The 15,775-nt window shown below is 42.6% G+C and overlaps 1 protein-coding gene across 1 annotated transcript in view; it reads left to right on the top strand.

The window, feature by feature from the left end:
• SH3BGRL (SH3 domain binding glutamate rich protein like) overlaps positions 1-15,442 on the top strand; it is a 36,632-nt gene extending 21,190 nt beyond the window's left edge. The window contains exons 2-4 of the mRNA XM_069811571.1: positions 4,825-5,010; positions 8,284-8,364; positions 12,583-15,442. Coding sequence (XP_069667672.1) covers positions 4,825-5,010; positions 8,284-8,364; positions 12,583-12,615 — 300 coding nt within the window. The 3' untranslated portion in view covers positions 12,616-15,442. The remainder of the gene's footprint in view (positions 1-4,824; positions 5,011-8,283; positions 8,365-12,582) is intronic.
• Positions 15,443-15,775: the final 333 nt, after the last annotated feature.

Genomic DNA, 15,775 nt, shown 5'->3' with positions numbered 1-15,775 from the left:
ACACCTGCCTCCTTTCTGTTTGTTATCGTTCTTTTTTTTTTTTTTTTTTTCTCCAAATGAGTAAAGATTTGGAGGAGAAAAAAAATACTGAGTCTGAAATGTTGCAGCATTTTCTGGAAAGTTTTCTGCCCACTTTGGGGTTAAAGCTCCATTTTTGACAGATTGCGATTTGTTGGAAAATGTCACCTGTCTCTACTCTTGGCAGCTTTGATGTGGTTTCTCTTGCATTACTGACGTCATCCACTGATGCAAGTTAGATCTTAGAACAGTAAATTTAACTTCTGATGTGTATTCAAGTGAGGGACAATATTTGTTCATAATCCTAAACTACCAATTTTCATAATGTTACTCAGCACATGCTCTGTTGAAAGCTTAATATTTCATGACTGGCTTGTAACTGGAAAGGAAGAGAATCTTGATACACAAGGATATCTTAAAAAAAGTCTGTTGGAAGCATCAGCTACTAATGTCGCTTGTGCGGATTTTGTATGCAGAAGATTACAGCTTGGTGGTGAGACTTTGCTTAACCACCAATAACTTGCCATAAAGCTATTTCTGTCTCTGGAACAGACATTGAAAGCCAAAACTAAGTGAAAATAGATTCATTTAGTTACATGTTTCCTTTCAAGATTATTTTAGGAAGGTCAGCAAAAAGTATAATGTTTCCACTCACCTGAGTAATTTTAGATGTTTTTACCACAAGAATGCCCTGAGAAGAATGAGTCAGTGTGTTCAGGCTGAGAAACCAGGTGTGTTTTTCTGGGGATTGGGGGTAAAGGAATCTTTGGACAAAACTGGCTTTCGCAGGGACATTATTTCCCCAAGCAGGGCAGCGGTGAGCTCCAGCAGGATGCGGCCCATCCTCTCGGCAGTACTGACTTCTGCTGCTCCCCACCCCACCCCTTCTCCTTCCATCCCTCTGTCTCCATGCCACCTCCACCCCTGGGATTTTCCCCCTGTCTCCATCCACTTTGCTCATTCCATCTGCTCCTGCCCGCAGCCTCTTTCCTTCCTTGCAGTTGTCTCCCCATCCCTGTCCGTGATTTCTCTGTCATTCGTGTGCTTTTCTGTCTTATCCGTGAGTCCTTCTGCGTCTCCGGTGCTGGTCCCTCAGCCTCAGGACCCTGCCTTAGCAGTGTTACTCTTGGCTCCCCAGCTCCTGCGCTGACTGTATGCACATTCCCGGCTCTCCGCTGGTGCTCTCTGCCCTGCAAGATGTGTCAGGAGCACTCAGTATAAACAAGGATTTTTGTGTTTGCAAACTGCAGTTAGCTGCAGCTAACAGGCCAAAATAGCTTTAGACATGACAGTTGTTTGCGTAGGATGAGGTGCAGTATCTGGAAAGGCACTGGCTGGTGTCCATGCCTGGTTAGGCAACTGGGAGAGGTTTTTTTGGGAAGCGAGTGCTGCATGTTGACAGGCGCATCCTGAAGAAAGGCTCCTTGCTCCTTCCCAAACATGGACAGCAGGAACCATCTTCCAGGCTCTTGTCCTGAGGAGAGCGTGTGCCCTTTTGAGTAAGACAAAATACCCTGAAGCAGCAGCAGGCGTCTCTTGCTCTATTTTAGGCACTTCCCTCCCAGTGGTATTCCAGTGCCTGAGATTAATAGAAGTTTTCTAAATAAAATCCCATAAAATAATACTATCTGGCAGCTCGGTGTCTGTTCTCCACAGTGGTTGGTGCCATGTTTCTCTGGAGCGTTTAATGCTCTCATGTAAGTGCTTGTCACCGTGGTCAGAAGACTTGTCGAGGAGCTGGGAGGAAGACATTGCCTTTTAATCTTCCAACTTGTTTTTTTTCTTTGGCCAGAAAACTAGGGTTTCAAACTAATATTACTCATGCATCAACACCAGCTCCTTGCTTTTCTTTACAGTTCTTTAGAGAATTACCTCCTTTGACTACAGACAGACTGAGAGCAGCACAGAGACCAAACTGCTGTGCTTGCCTTTCACATGGTGCCTTTTCTAGCAGAATAAATAAATTTCCAGCTTTGCTAGTTCTTCATAAAGAAGCAGAGAGGGTTGCCTGCTGTGATAGCCCTTCAGAGCTGTGATTGAGAACTTGGGATCCGGTTGTGCTACCTGTAGCTGAAAAAACAATGCAGAGACTGTCCTTGCTCCAGTAAGCTGGAAGAATGAGCGAAAATAGAGCAAAACAGGCAATGTGGCAGTGTACAGTGAGGTGTTTTGCATACATATGTCTAAGAGGAAAACTCTATTTAAGTTCATCACTATGAAATAATGGCAACATAGGGTAGTCGGAGGTGTTTTCTTCTTGTTGAAGAAGCATCTTAATGGCTGAGATAGTCCAGCCCTGTCAGACTGGGTGCTGCATGAAAGGACTGGATATGCAGAGTCTGCCTGTGAAGGGGTTGCACTGTGAGACTGAGCTGAGATGCTGTGAGGAATGTGAGGATGTGTGTATGGCTAGGAGGCAATCTAATAGTAAAAATTATTTAAAAAATAAAGAGACTTCTCAGGACATCAAAATGCTAATTACTGTCAAACTCGGAGCTCTTGTTTTACATGGCAGAGTGTATAGTTTAATAGATTGGGTAAAAACTTGGTTTTCTTTTTTTTTCTTAAAAATTCTGGGACATCTCAAGGTGTGTTCTCACTCAGCAGCAGATATTGGACAAGTTAAGGACCTGTGACTAATGAAAACTAGCTGGATCTGTAATTTACTAGTGGTGGGAAATGGTTAATTAAAACGTAAGCTCTTCAGGGAAAAAAAAATTCCATTTATTCCCAGGTCAGTATGTTGCCTTAGATACTGACCACTGGCAGAAGAGTTTACAATTACAAAGACCTTTCCCTTATTTTAGTCCTATGGAATAGTTCATGAAGGAAGTACTTGCTTTTTTTTTTTTTTTTCTTTTTTCTGAGCTGTATGGCACTGTGGAGAAAAACTTCCCCTGACTGCTCCCTCCTGCTGTGGCCCCTGTTACTAAAGGCAAGCAAAGAAATCTCTTACCGGTGGATTCGAGTCTGTTGAGGAATGTTTTTCTATACAGCCTGTAACATGAATTATTTCCTTGGGGTGGTATTAACTTGTCCATTTTTATTTATTTTTAGCCATGATGAAAATCAGCTAATGCCCAGCAATATTATTCTGTTTAAGGGTACGGTACTCGCTAATCGAGTTCAGCAGCTCCTCTGCAGACATGTTAGGAGGAATTACATTGGCTCTTGCAGCCCTGGGGCAGGTGGCTTCCCCGCTGAAGCTGGGAGCACAGTTTTCTTCCATCGGGAGAGCCAGGCTGGTCCCTTTGCGGTACACTGGACTGGATGCAGAGGGAGATCAATCTATCCATTTTCTTTTAAAAACAAAGCACCCCACCCAAGATGTAGTTTAACCTGGACTGGTTCCCTGTCGTGGATTGTCACACAGCCGGCAGCGATGGCTCCAAAGGGAGCTGCTAAAGAACGAGTCGACGGATGCTTAAAGACTGCCAAGGCATGGCCGTCTCCTCTTTGGAGACGCCGAGCTCTGCTCTCCCAAACTCCACCCTTCCAGGCACCGCTTTTCCTACCCTAAGACCTCGCACCCTGCCGCCAGCTCCGTGCCCCGTGGGTGCAGGGCTGTGCGTGCCGGGGGTGCCGGCACCGTATTTGGCTCTCGGCTGGCTGTGCCCTGACCTCGGCGCTGCTGGCCCGGAGCTGCCTGTTTTCCCTTCGCCGTATATGGAGAGGCTGCTGGGGGAAGCGGGTGGCTGACCTGAATTAGAAGCAGCGCAACATCTGTATGAAGCGCCACTTTTGTTGCACTGAGCTAATTAGGTTAGAGCCGGACCTTGGACTGGTTTTGTAGTGAAGGGAGTGTTTTGAAGAGAACAAATTTCCCATTAAATCCCATTTTTTTATTGTTTGCCAGGATGCGTGTGGTTGCAATTTCCTTTATGGTGGTAAAGTCATGCAGAGGAAGAACAGAGCATAAGCAGAACATCTCTGTATCAGGAAGTCAATAATTCATATATGACAGTAATAAAAACCACCTTTCCTGTAAAAAGCCAGCACAATCTTTGCCACACGGATCCTGCTTTTCACTTGGGTGCTGTGCGAGTACACAGAGGACAGGCTGCATCAGGTGTGGGATCTCATCCAGCCTGTGCAGTCAGCCCCACGAGACTTCTCCTTAAGTTGAGCAAGGATGGGGGATGCAGGGTCACAGCTCTCCAGAGACCATACCTGCTGCCTCTGAAACCCAGAACACGGCGGAAGAGGTTTTCTTTTTGTCCAAAGAAACATGAGCAAAAATTGCTTTGGGATCTTACTGTTAATGACGACTTGATGAGATCTCTGTTGGGAAGTCCATGCAGTGAGGTGCACAGCCTACACGAGGAGGACAAAAACCTGGACTCTGAGAAGGGTGGGTTTAACCTGTGCTTCCAGGGGCACGGAGGAAGCAGGTTGTACCTCAAATGTCCCTCCAGCAAACTTCACTGCACCTGAAAAAACAACATTCCCCTGAGTTAATTGTAAAACCCAGCCAACACAGCCTCTGTGAGGGCACTGCTTGCACCTTTGCTTTTGGTTGGAGACCTTTAAGGTTCACAACACTCACATGTATATAGGGACAGTGTCTTTAGACTTCAGCCTGTTGAATTATGTAGGAGCCAAGTCAAGGCTCAGATATAACTCTTTAGAAGATGCTTTTTTATTCTAAGAATTTTCTTACCACTTCCATTTTCAACCTGTTTTGCACCCTCTTGTTTCTGCATTGAACCCTGGAATTGCATAATCCACAGCAGAAAAAATGGTTTGACTGATTTTTTTTTTTGCTTTTTCTCCCCCCCCCCCCCCCCCCCGCCTCTTTTGTGACAGATTAAAAAGCAGCAGCAAGATGTGTTAGGTTTCTTGGAAGCCAACAAAATTGAATTTGAGGAAAAGGATATCGCCGCCAATGAGGAGAATCGGAAATGGATGCGTGAGAATGTCCCTGAAGACAGCCGGCCAGCAAGCGGGAACCCCCTGCCACCCCGGCTCTTCAACGACAGCCGGTACCTCGGGGTAAGGAATGGCTCCAGGTCTCCATTGCTTCTCGTCCCAGTCCTCTTACTCTCTGCCATAGTCTGTGCTTCACTGTTGTATTAAGCAGGGAAGGACTTGAGCAGCTGTATGTTTAAGAATGCAAACTGTGAAGGGCGTGGAAGGTGTTAGACATTTACCCCTCTTCTTGGGCTTTTAATAGTAATTGACTCTTGAATATTCCAGTTCCATTATAGAGAAGAGATTAAAATTTGGACCTCCTGATTCCCAGATCATTGTGCTACTTGAATAAGCCTACCACCACCTTGCAGTGTATATATGTATTTTTTTTTTCCCTCTGGGTTTTTTCCCCTCTTATGGCTCTGAAAATTTACAGGGTTTTTTAATTCTCATATTCACCATGATTGTGAACTAACACTTCACAGAAATCTGGCACTGTTGCACCAGCCTTATGTTCTATAGCAAGTTCAGAGAGCTGAGCTGTTCTATGTGGGGTTTGCCAATATGTGTGGAGCCCAGATCGCTCTGTAGTCTGTTCATCTTCCAAAACAAGTGCTTATATGAAGTGATATCTGCCATGATCATAAATCAGTTTTCTGATCCTTCTTGGGATCAGTTTTTGTGTACTGCTTGCAAAATGAAGGCTGTTGCGGTTCGCTTACTCCAGCGCCTTGAATAGATGAAAACTCATGTTGCAAATACCATTCCTACTTGTAATTATTTTAAAGCTTGACCAAAAGTAAGTTGCCCTGCAGCACTTCTACTCAGCAGGCCATGCTCGAATGATTATTAGATTAACTGTTAATTTTATTTTTAAAATTTAGTATCTTCTGAAAAAAGCTCATAGTATGCATTCCTCTGGTGCTGTGTGTTGGTTTCGAAGTTGTTTTGCAGTTTGGTTCTGACCTGCGAAGTCTGTAAGCCAGAACCTGCCAGTTCTGGACGTTTGCAAGGCGATTCTGTGGCTACTGAAAGAATCATTCTCAATGTGCCAGGAATTTTTCTTGCTTGTAATAAAAGCGGAACTTGAAACAATATCCACAGTGAGCTAATGTACCACTTGGCTCTCAAAATGTTACTGACTGTGGTTGTGATGTGGAAAAAGGTTGGTTTGGGGAGACAAATGTAATGATCAATAGTTGTGTGCAGCTGAAAGCTGAGAAAGGGCTAGTCACAAAGAGTTGAAAATCTCTGTTCAGTTACCTGTCTTTAAAAACAAACAAACAAAAGAGGCAAATATTTCTGTACCAGTAGGAAGTGCAGTTGCAACAGTATCACCTTTCTCCCTTGGTGTACCGAGGTTTAAGGATGCAAGCTGATCACTGTGCAGTTGTCCTTTATCAGTGAAATGTTGCCAAATTTCTGCTGCATTGCTGCAGCTGTGCAGCAAAACAGGGCTTTACTATGCAGTGGTCTGGGACAGGAAGAGAAAAAGCTGTATGCACTTAGGTCTGGATGCTTGCTTATCAGAGATGCTTCTAATGTATTCCCAACTGCAACCCACAATGGTTCTGAATATGGTAGTTTTGGGGAGAGTGGTATAGATGCTTCAGACCAGTTCTTGCTATGGGTTTATTTCATCCCCAAAGTTTTGGTTGATGTCACTTTGAACTTTTGAAGTTCAGTCAATTTGTGTAGCTGCATTCAAATTACTACAGTTTAGCTTTCAGGAAGGTAAAAGTTAATTCTATGCCCACACACTTGAACCTCTTTATGTCTTAATCTGATTCATCTCAAGCATGAACTTCCCTGTTTGTTTCATCTGATGCAGCATAACTGGCAGAGGAATGAGCAAATTGACTTTTATTGGTCTGTGCACAGCAGAAAGGCTGTAACTGTAGATGCTGTGCAAGTTGGCATGAACCCTGCTCTTTAGTCACAGGCATTCCTTTCCTGGTAGATGCTATGAAGCAGACTGCCAGACTATGCACTAGCAAGATAAACAACCCCTTTGTTATCAAGCAGTCCCAGTATTGTCAACAGAAGGGCTTCAGGGAGGATTTAACGTAATCATACACATTTTTATCAAACTAGCACCCAAATGCTGCATGTACAGATCGAACAATAATTTGACATCCCTGATGTCTAGGCAGTTTTATCCTCTGTTCCCTGTACTTTCTTCTGTTCCAGCTGCAACAGCCTCTTCTTAGGGCTGCCCCTGCTCTGAAGACACTGCTATTTTCAAGCAGCATTTGCTATTTCTTAGGCTTTTGCCTACCAGACAGACAGACATGCGAAGCAGCATGCCCTTAATGGCAGCTCTCTCCCTGACTTCAGCCCAAGACTGAGCCTGCTCTGAGCTGCTGCCTTGCCTTGGGTTTCTCAGCCAGGACTCCTGCATCAAAACATTCCCCAGTAAAGCTGGAAGAAGCTGGTACTGTTGCTTCAGTTAAAAAGGGAGAGAAGGAAAGTCATAGGACAGATATGTGCTGAGTTTGGAAATCGGAGTGAGGGAAGTATGTGGTAACTCGGACAATGGTGGACTTGCACAAATCTGGGTTCATTTGGTCAGTGTTTGGCAACTGCTGTTGCTGAGACACACTGTGGACTTTCTGCTTGCTCTTTCCTAACTTAGCAGACAACTAAGCTGTGTTGTTTGTACTCTGTACAGCACTGCATTCTGCCTCAAATACAAAAATTGGCAGAGAAGGAAGCATTGGTATTTCTTTTATTATTTCATTGTTTTTACCTTAATTGTCCTGGGAAGTGGCTGTGTGCTTACTTAGAGCAACTGTAGTGTGCTATGAGTACAACAAACAGTGTCACCTGATTTCCTTCATTTGTATAGACTAATCATTAATGGGAAACGTGATGGGAAAAGGTGTACTCTCAGTTTATAGGTTTAAATTTAACAGGTTTAAGAGTTATGTGCGTAGTTGCACGGTTGCCATTACTAATCAGTAATTAGCAATGACAGCTGGGGATATCAGTGTTTCAGATGACAAGGTATGGGCTCAGCCCGCTCCTGCAGGAGGGACATCCATGCCAGACCAGTGACAACAACTACCTTGCTATGGAGGCTGTCCCTCTGGGAAAGGCAGAAGCACCTCACAGCAGCATCTTGTTGCTACAGATAGTGAAATTCCTAGCTTGTCGTTTTTCAGACAGTACAGTTTATATGGTATTAGTGCTAATGATAAATATCGAAGGTGACACTCTGAATTTTGCATTCGGCCACAGGAAGCAGTTTGCTTGGTGAGGGTTGGGTAACACACCAAATTGAGCCGTGATTATTTCAGACAATTCATACTTCTCGCTTTTGTTTCCAACCCCTCCCTGACTCCCACGGTGAAGGACTATGAAGCTTTCTTTGAAGCGCGAGAGAACAATGCCGTATATGCATTTTTAGGCTTGACTGCGCCACCTGGTTCAAAGGTAGGTGTGCACATTTCTTACAGTAAACCACAACCTGTATTTTACACCTTGTTCTTCTCTGCTTATAGTAGGATGTTTTTTGTGTTCTGTGGTTGCCCCAGTCAATACATGCTGGTCTGATACTCAGTCTCCAGAGACTAACTTTCAGTCTTCGACATCACAGCAACACACTGTTGTTATGTGCTGGTTTATTTGGAGGATGCTGTGTTCCCTGGAGGCATCTGCCTCCCCCTCCTTCTACCCAAAAAACTCAGTGTTTGGTACAGATGCTCTTTCGGTATCCTCACTGCAGAGCCACAGTGCTCTTTTTGAAGTTAATGGAAAAACTTTTGTTGCTTTGGAAAGAAGAGCTGGGTCAAGTTCTTCACTAGTAATAATTGTCTCTTACCATTGGATTTTTTTTTTTTTTTTTTTTTTATCGTACACTCTGGGAACAAATGAAAGAGTAGTTAATAGTTGCACTGAAGAATGCACAAGAAATCTAGGTGAAAATAATTGTCACAAAACCAAAGAATTATTTCAATTCAGTGAAAAAACTTAATTCATGTGAAATTTTGATAAGATTTTTGTACTAGAAAATACCTTGAAACCAGAGTTATGTTTGTGAAATAATATGGTCTTGCTTCGGAGTAATTTTTTCCTCCAGCTTGTTATCTGAAGCCTTGTTTTCCTTTGCCAATTACAAACTGGGTTGCCGCTTTGCAGATGCAATGGGCTGGAATTCTCCTTTTGATTTTGATAGGATAGGACAAGCCTGCTTTATATGTTTCACTTGACAGCAGCAGGATCCTCCAGGTCACTTCCAGCTTTCTTGTTCCAGGGGATAAACACGATGGTTCCTTTCAACTTTATTCATGTAAGAGTTGGAAGTCATGCTGTGCGTGTCACTAAGACACCTAATTTTAAAGGTGGATGATGATCCATCAGTAGTGAGCATTACAAGTTGTGGGTCAGACTGAAGCAGTTTTGGGAGCCAAACTAATTTCTAGCAGTAGCTCCACTAATGTGAATGGTGCAGTGAGGAAAAACTCTGCCTCGTACAGAGAATTGCAGAGAGCAAAACCTGTGATACGTGCCCCAGCATCATGTGTCACTGGCGTCAGAAGGCCAGCTGCACACAGTGCGATAGTCAGGTAAATCTTATTGAAGTTTCTTGGAACATCTGCACAGCGCTGTACAAAAGAGTATGCAGGACAGAGCCAAGAAGTGAGAAAACAGCCCTGACACCACGGGATGCAGAAAAGCCCGTGCTTTTCCCCTTGCAGCCGAGATCTGGGAAGCGCAATGGTACTGGAGAGCAGTTGCTGCCGTAATGAATCAGGTCATCTGTCTCTATAACATTTATGAACATTGCTGCTTGCTTAACCTGCCAGGTTGCAGAAGCAGTCTGCATGGCTATTAGTTGCTCTGATTCTGTCCTAAGGGATGCTCTGATTCTGTCCTCACCTAAGGAAAAGGTGAGTTTTAAAAAGGAGAAATACAATGCAGTTGTACTCTGCTGAATTTTTATATTGCTTGCTACAGCTTGGGGAGGTGCATTTGAGCTGATGAAGATAACCTTTGCGTAAGTGACCTTGTATTTAGTGCATTCTGCTGTTGGTCTGACTTTTGGTATCTGTCCCACAATTACATGATGTCAAATCAAGCTGATTGCCTGCTGCTGAGGAGGAGAAACTGATTTGTAGATGCTGAAATTGGCATTTACAGCATAGCTGCATGAAGCTTGGGTATAATACTGTAGCTAATGACATTGCCTCTGCGTATGTTGCTACATAAGATGGAAGGAGTCTGGGAACAACCTGTGTGCGATTGCAAGAGAGGACCTTGACAGCAAACCTCCAGTAAATGTCATTATGAGAGATGTGGAAAGTTAGTTGACTCTGAACACAAAGGTCCGATATTAATGCTAAACAAGAAGGGCTCAGAAGTGAGCATGGGAAATGCAAGTAACTATTTACTGAGCCCTGGTGCTTTGGTTTGTGCTTTGGGCACCGAGAATACAATTGGACCTACAAACCCTGGGAAAGGTTGGCATTCAATTTATCTTAAATATCCCTACTTCAAGCAATATGGGTGGGTTTCAAAAGGAGAGGATTTTGTGAGTCAAAGGCTGTGAGTGATTATTTAGGGACTGAGAGCATGCTGAGTGAGGGGCCTTGAGGGAGAAATAAGGAAAACTATGAAAGAAGGGGTAGTACCAAATCTGAAAAGCTGAGCCTTTCCCAGGTAATTTGCAGGACCATGCCCAAGGAAATGGATTTTGACCTTTGAGAAATAGGTTAGCATGTTCTCTGAGTTACTTGGACCCACTTTCCTGGGGATGAGGGAAATACCAGGAATCCTCTCTAGCTTACCACTGCCTGTTTTGAAGAGAAGTACTTTGTCTTGCACTTTCTGGAAAAAAAAAAAACCTAGATGTTACTTCTGTAGTGCCCATGACTGGTTAATGGAGTTGTTACAATGCCAAGGGAACCATCTCCTCTTTCTTACTGGTCAAAGAACTGCTTGTCCTTTAGAGAATATCAAACATCCTTGTTTTTTCCAGGCTTTGTAGTTCTTTTTAATCTTTCCTTCATTCTTCACTTGCCTTTTCTGCCACGAACGGATAGGATGCCCTCGCACAAGCAGCATGACTGCACGGTGACGTCCCAGTTCTGCTCTTTGACCCGTGACGTGCAGCCAGAGGAGCAGAGCGCGGTCCGGGAGCAGGGCAGACCTGAGCCAGCGGTCCAAGCGAGGCTGTTCCCACGCCCCTGAGTTAAAAGGCAGTGCGATGCTAGGCGCTTGGGCAGATAGCCAGGAAAACCAGAGTGATCCACCATGTCTAAGATAAGGGAGATATGCGTGGTACTTCCTGCCCTGCAGGCTGGGGTCACCCACTGTGTCCCCTCTTTTACAAGTCTTACAGGCTTCTTGGAAATTCCCTTCTTAGTCCTTCCTCCTCTTGTTTTTTATTTGTTTAGCATACTCGCTCATGTTAACAACGATACTGTTGAGTCTGTTATCTTCAGTATTTCTCTGCAGTCACAAAAGCAAACAACTCCGTTGCATAAAAGTTGAGCAGATGTTGAACTTTTCTCTTTAAAATAAACCATGCCGTCCACCCTGAAGTTCTGCAGTGAGAGCACTGTGCCTCTGTTCATCTTCTTGTAGACCATGTTGCTGCTAACAGGTAGTTAAATTAATCTTCAGTCGAAAGTACACTTGTAGAAACCATCTTCAGAAAAAAATTCCTTTTGCATTTCTTCTATTGTCATTCTGTTCCCATTTGTGACCACCTTACAAAGGCTGAAAGAAGACTGAAAAATGCATGCTATTGTTTTTCAATGTTCCTTCTGAAACATACTGCGAATTGTTAGAGGTTAGCTGGTATGTCTGCTGAACTGCTTTAGCTGTTCCTTCACCTCAGAAGCTTCATAGGAATGTTTTCGTGTAGCCGAAGGTCCCTCGAAGAGGTGTGGGTTGGGAGCCCTGGGCATGGAGAGCAGGTCACCCAGGGAGCACGTCCCCGCTGACTCACTTCCCCTCCGGCAGCGGAGAGCTGGGATTACTCAGCAGTGCCAGTGCCAGGACAGACCTGCTGCCAGCCCCAGGACGGACCTCACGTATGGGTCTAGTGCTGGAGCAGCTCCGAGCTGTGTCTGAATAAAGACTCGCAGGCTGCCCTGATCACCCTTCTGGAAGACAAAAGCTAAATGCTGGCTTTTTGTCCTTTGGTAGGGTTTAGTTCAGAAAGTAAATTGCGTCTCTGCTGAGACCGCTCTTGTTTTCCTCTCCCCTCCTTTTTTTTTTTTTTTGGATGTTGAGATGTTTATTAATTATGAATTCCTTTTCCATTTAACCATGGTTCTTCAAATAAACTTTGCTCCCTAAATAGTTCTTGTGTCCTAACATGAAATGAGGGATAACTTGTTATATCTGATCTTCTTTGGTTTTAAACTTCCATGGTCAAAACTGGCTGTGGACACAGGTTGGAATATTCCTGCAGGTACTACCTGAGCTAGCTTAGAATTGGAGTTAAAGCCAGCACTATATGGGACTTGTTTCATAATGTCGTCGTAGGCAGCGGGGACTCTTTTCTTGAGTTGGGTTCAGTGCTGCTCACTTCTTAATCACGTACTGCTGCAGTTTCTGTTGTGTCATCTGCTAACACAGGTATGTGTAAGTTGTCACCTTTCATAAAGTACTAATATGTGTAATTCTTTTCTGCTATTTCAGGAAGCTGAAGCACTGGCAAAGCAGCAAGCATGAATTTCAACTGCCTTAAATGTTCTGTAAAGGGAATTTCCACAGCTTTTTATAAAATAATACAATTGTCTCTGCTTCAAGAAATATAGATGTGATTTCTAACATTTGATTGGTGCTTGCAGCATTCACCGTACATAATACAAATTTGAACACAAGATGAAAATGTGAACATAAAGGTAGAGAGCACAGAGTGTATTATTGCAAAGTTGGAAGCATAGGAAACTGAAGCAATTGGACATCAATGATTTTCACATAGTTTAAACTGTCTTGGCAATTCGTCCATTTTGTGTAAATCTCAAGAAACTATTTTAGTACTAATAATACAGATGAGGTTGTACCTAGAGATCCAACTATTTAAAATATGGAAAACAAGCAACAGCATCTAAAACCTTATCAGATACTAACTTTAGTGCCTGAGTTGCCTCAAAAATGTTACTGAATTACACAGTAATTTTTCAGTGTCTTTTCTGGTTTCAGATGAAATTGTAGGTGGTATCGTGTAGTATAGCCATTGTAGTAACTTTTGAAAGTTGTGTTTGTTCTTTTGTAGAATGGTTATTTAAGATTTGTATTGTAACACGCTGTACAGATGATAAGAAAAAATAATAATGCCATGTATTTCTCATTTAAGTGATCCATGTGGGCTCTTTTGACAAAGAAAAAGGGATTTGGGCAATGGACAGCCTTTCCGTTGGCAAGTTAATCACACAGCTGCCTAAGTATGATGCGATTACATGTCTGTGTGCAGGATTCAGTGCACCTCAGTGACGTATACGCTAATTCCCAGGCAATGTTGCAAATAAGCCAAAATGGCCAGAAATGGCATTTCCTTACCTGTGTAAGGGTGAAAGCCTTTAATGTATTTCTCTACAAAAATACCAGTTCACACTGCTTATAGCATTAGGCATCTTATTGCATGTTCAAGTAGTCATTAGATTCATATAGTATTTTTTCAAACAAGGAAATAAATGTTTGAATAGCAAGAACTATTGTAATTAAGCAAGACTTTTTTTTTTTTAGGGTTTAAAACCTTTTTTTCCATTGTTATTGCTATATCATGAAGCTATTACAGGAATTGCAAATCTATTAAAGTGGCTTGTATTGGTGAAATTACCATGTGCAATATTAACCTGTCTGTTCTCCCAGTGCTCATGAGATAGTCTGTATTTCTTGGCCAGGTTCTGCAAAAATACAAATAATTACAAGTGCCCTGAAGGATAAGAAACAGGTTTACAAAGTGTGTGGGTAATTTAAAATGCATTTTGCACCACATAATGTACTTATTCCCCAAAAGCATCAAAAGACAGTAAGAAAGATAATTAGTCCTTGCTGTAGTTAGAGGATCATTCTAATAGCTCTGCACACACACATTTTGATTTTCTTTGCTTTATGAAGACAGAGAAGCAGGTGGTACAGATCAGCAAAAGGCTGCAGCATATCATCGCCATGCGGTTATTTTACACTGATGCTGTAAAATGTATGCAGTGCTTTCTAAATACTTTCTGAAAAGGATTACAGTTCCTAGTTTTGAAGCCTGGAATTAGGAACAGGCTAAAAGTAAAAACTTACGTTTACAAAAATGTTCTGAAGTGCAGTAATTAAATACTTCCCTTACCAACATTTCTTTGGGGCTTTTTTCTGTTTCCTACAACTGATGGTTTTGTCAACATCTGTTAAAAGAGAAATGCAGCTAGTTTGCTTTGGTTGGAGAGCAGCTCTGCTTCTAGACAGCTCATGATGAAACCTCCACAGATGTCCGAGTGAGCAGGATCTGGCATGGAGCCAAGTTGGTTAAAATGACATTGAATTCATGTTTTATCTTTTCTAATTTGGGAGGCTGGGAGTCAGTTTGAAGCTTGTGCTTACAAAAGCAAGCACAGTATCAAAAGGCATAGGGATAGATTAATGTTGCCTTACCTTCAAGATTAATACACGCATTTGTGCTTTTTCATTAACGGGCTTTATCAGTAATTGCTGAAATTTTGTGAAACTTATTTTCAAGATCTTTTGGGGATGGAAGTTAGGTTACATTTTAAATCCAGTGTCTGATGTTTGTTGTTCACTATGATTTCATCTTTCTGAACAGAGGTGATTTTTCTTTCTTAATATTGGCATAATCTTTCCCTGTGTCTAAAGTAGCAGTTAAATTTTGAGGAAGTATGTAAGAATACTAAGTAAAGTCTTGCAAAGAAAGTGGAATTTGACACACAAGCCACTATACTCACGCCAATTTGCTGTGTTTCCTGTGTAAGGAAAGTATGGTATAAGTTCTGTGAATTACAGTCATTATTTTGGAGAAGCCGTAATTGAAAGTTGCTGCCAAATTCTGTCGGTTCAGCGACCCAAAACATTCTGAAACGAGGTCAATCTCTGTTTCTGATGGTCAAGAAAATTGCCAAGTTTAAGAAAGCAAAGTCACTTCCCTCGTCTGGTCCCCTACCCTTGCCATATGGTAGCGTTCAAACTGTATCAGCATTCCTAAGCAAGCTCTGTTGAGACAGACTGAATTATTTCTTTGTCCAGGGAACAAGGCACCAACGCAAACTGAAAAATACCGAAAATATCTCTTTGTTGTGGGACTGTGTGTAAAACTTGCATTCATTTTGATGCAGATATCTTGCATGGATTTAGGAGTGCTAGGAATCTGTTGCCTATATGCTGTTTTTCTGTTTCCCATACCTGTGTTAGGCTAATGATGGGTGCAAGAACTGAATTTGTTAATTTCTTTATTCTTTTTTTCCTATGTAGAAGGCAGGCATTGAGGACTTAACCTGTATATTAACCATTCCTGTATCATTCCAATAAAATTGTTTTAGAATGCTTTCTCACACGATTGACTTGTTTGCATGTTTTGTTCACGGCTTGAAGTGGTCCCGTAAGTTGAAAGAAGTGGAGTTTTCGAATGAAAATACTGCTCTGTGAAAGTACAGGATCTGTACAACAAAGTGAACATAACGCATCTGCTGCTGCTGCATGTGAAGTCTGTTGGGTTGGATCTCACCTGTTGCAACTAATGGGTTTTAATTAGTTAGGATACACCTACCCAAAACTGTCTTTGGAGGTTTTGGAGTTTTTAGGAGAGCACTGAATACGCTTCCTAATTAACCTGCTTTCCCACTCTTTCCCCAAGGCAGTTAGTTACAAATCGGAAGCGGACAGGGCA

The sequence above is a fragment of the Haliaeetus albicilla genome, chromosome 23, assembly GCF_947461875.1.
Source record: "Haliaeetus albicilla chromosome 23, bHalAlb1.1, whole genome shotgun sequence".
Classification (NCBI taxonomy): Eukaryota; Metazoa; Chordata; class Aves; order Accipitriformes; family Accipitridae; genus Haliaeetus; species Haliaeetus albicilla.
The sequence above is the reverse complement of the archived record's forward strand: the minus strand, read 5'-3'. Positions and strand labels throughout refer to the sequence as shown.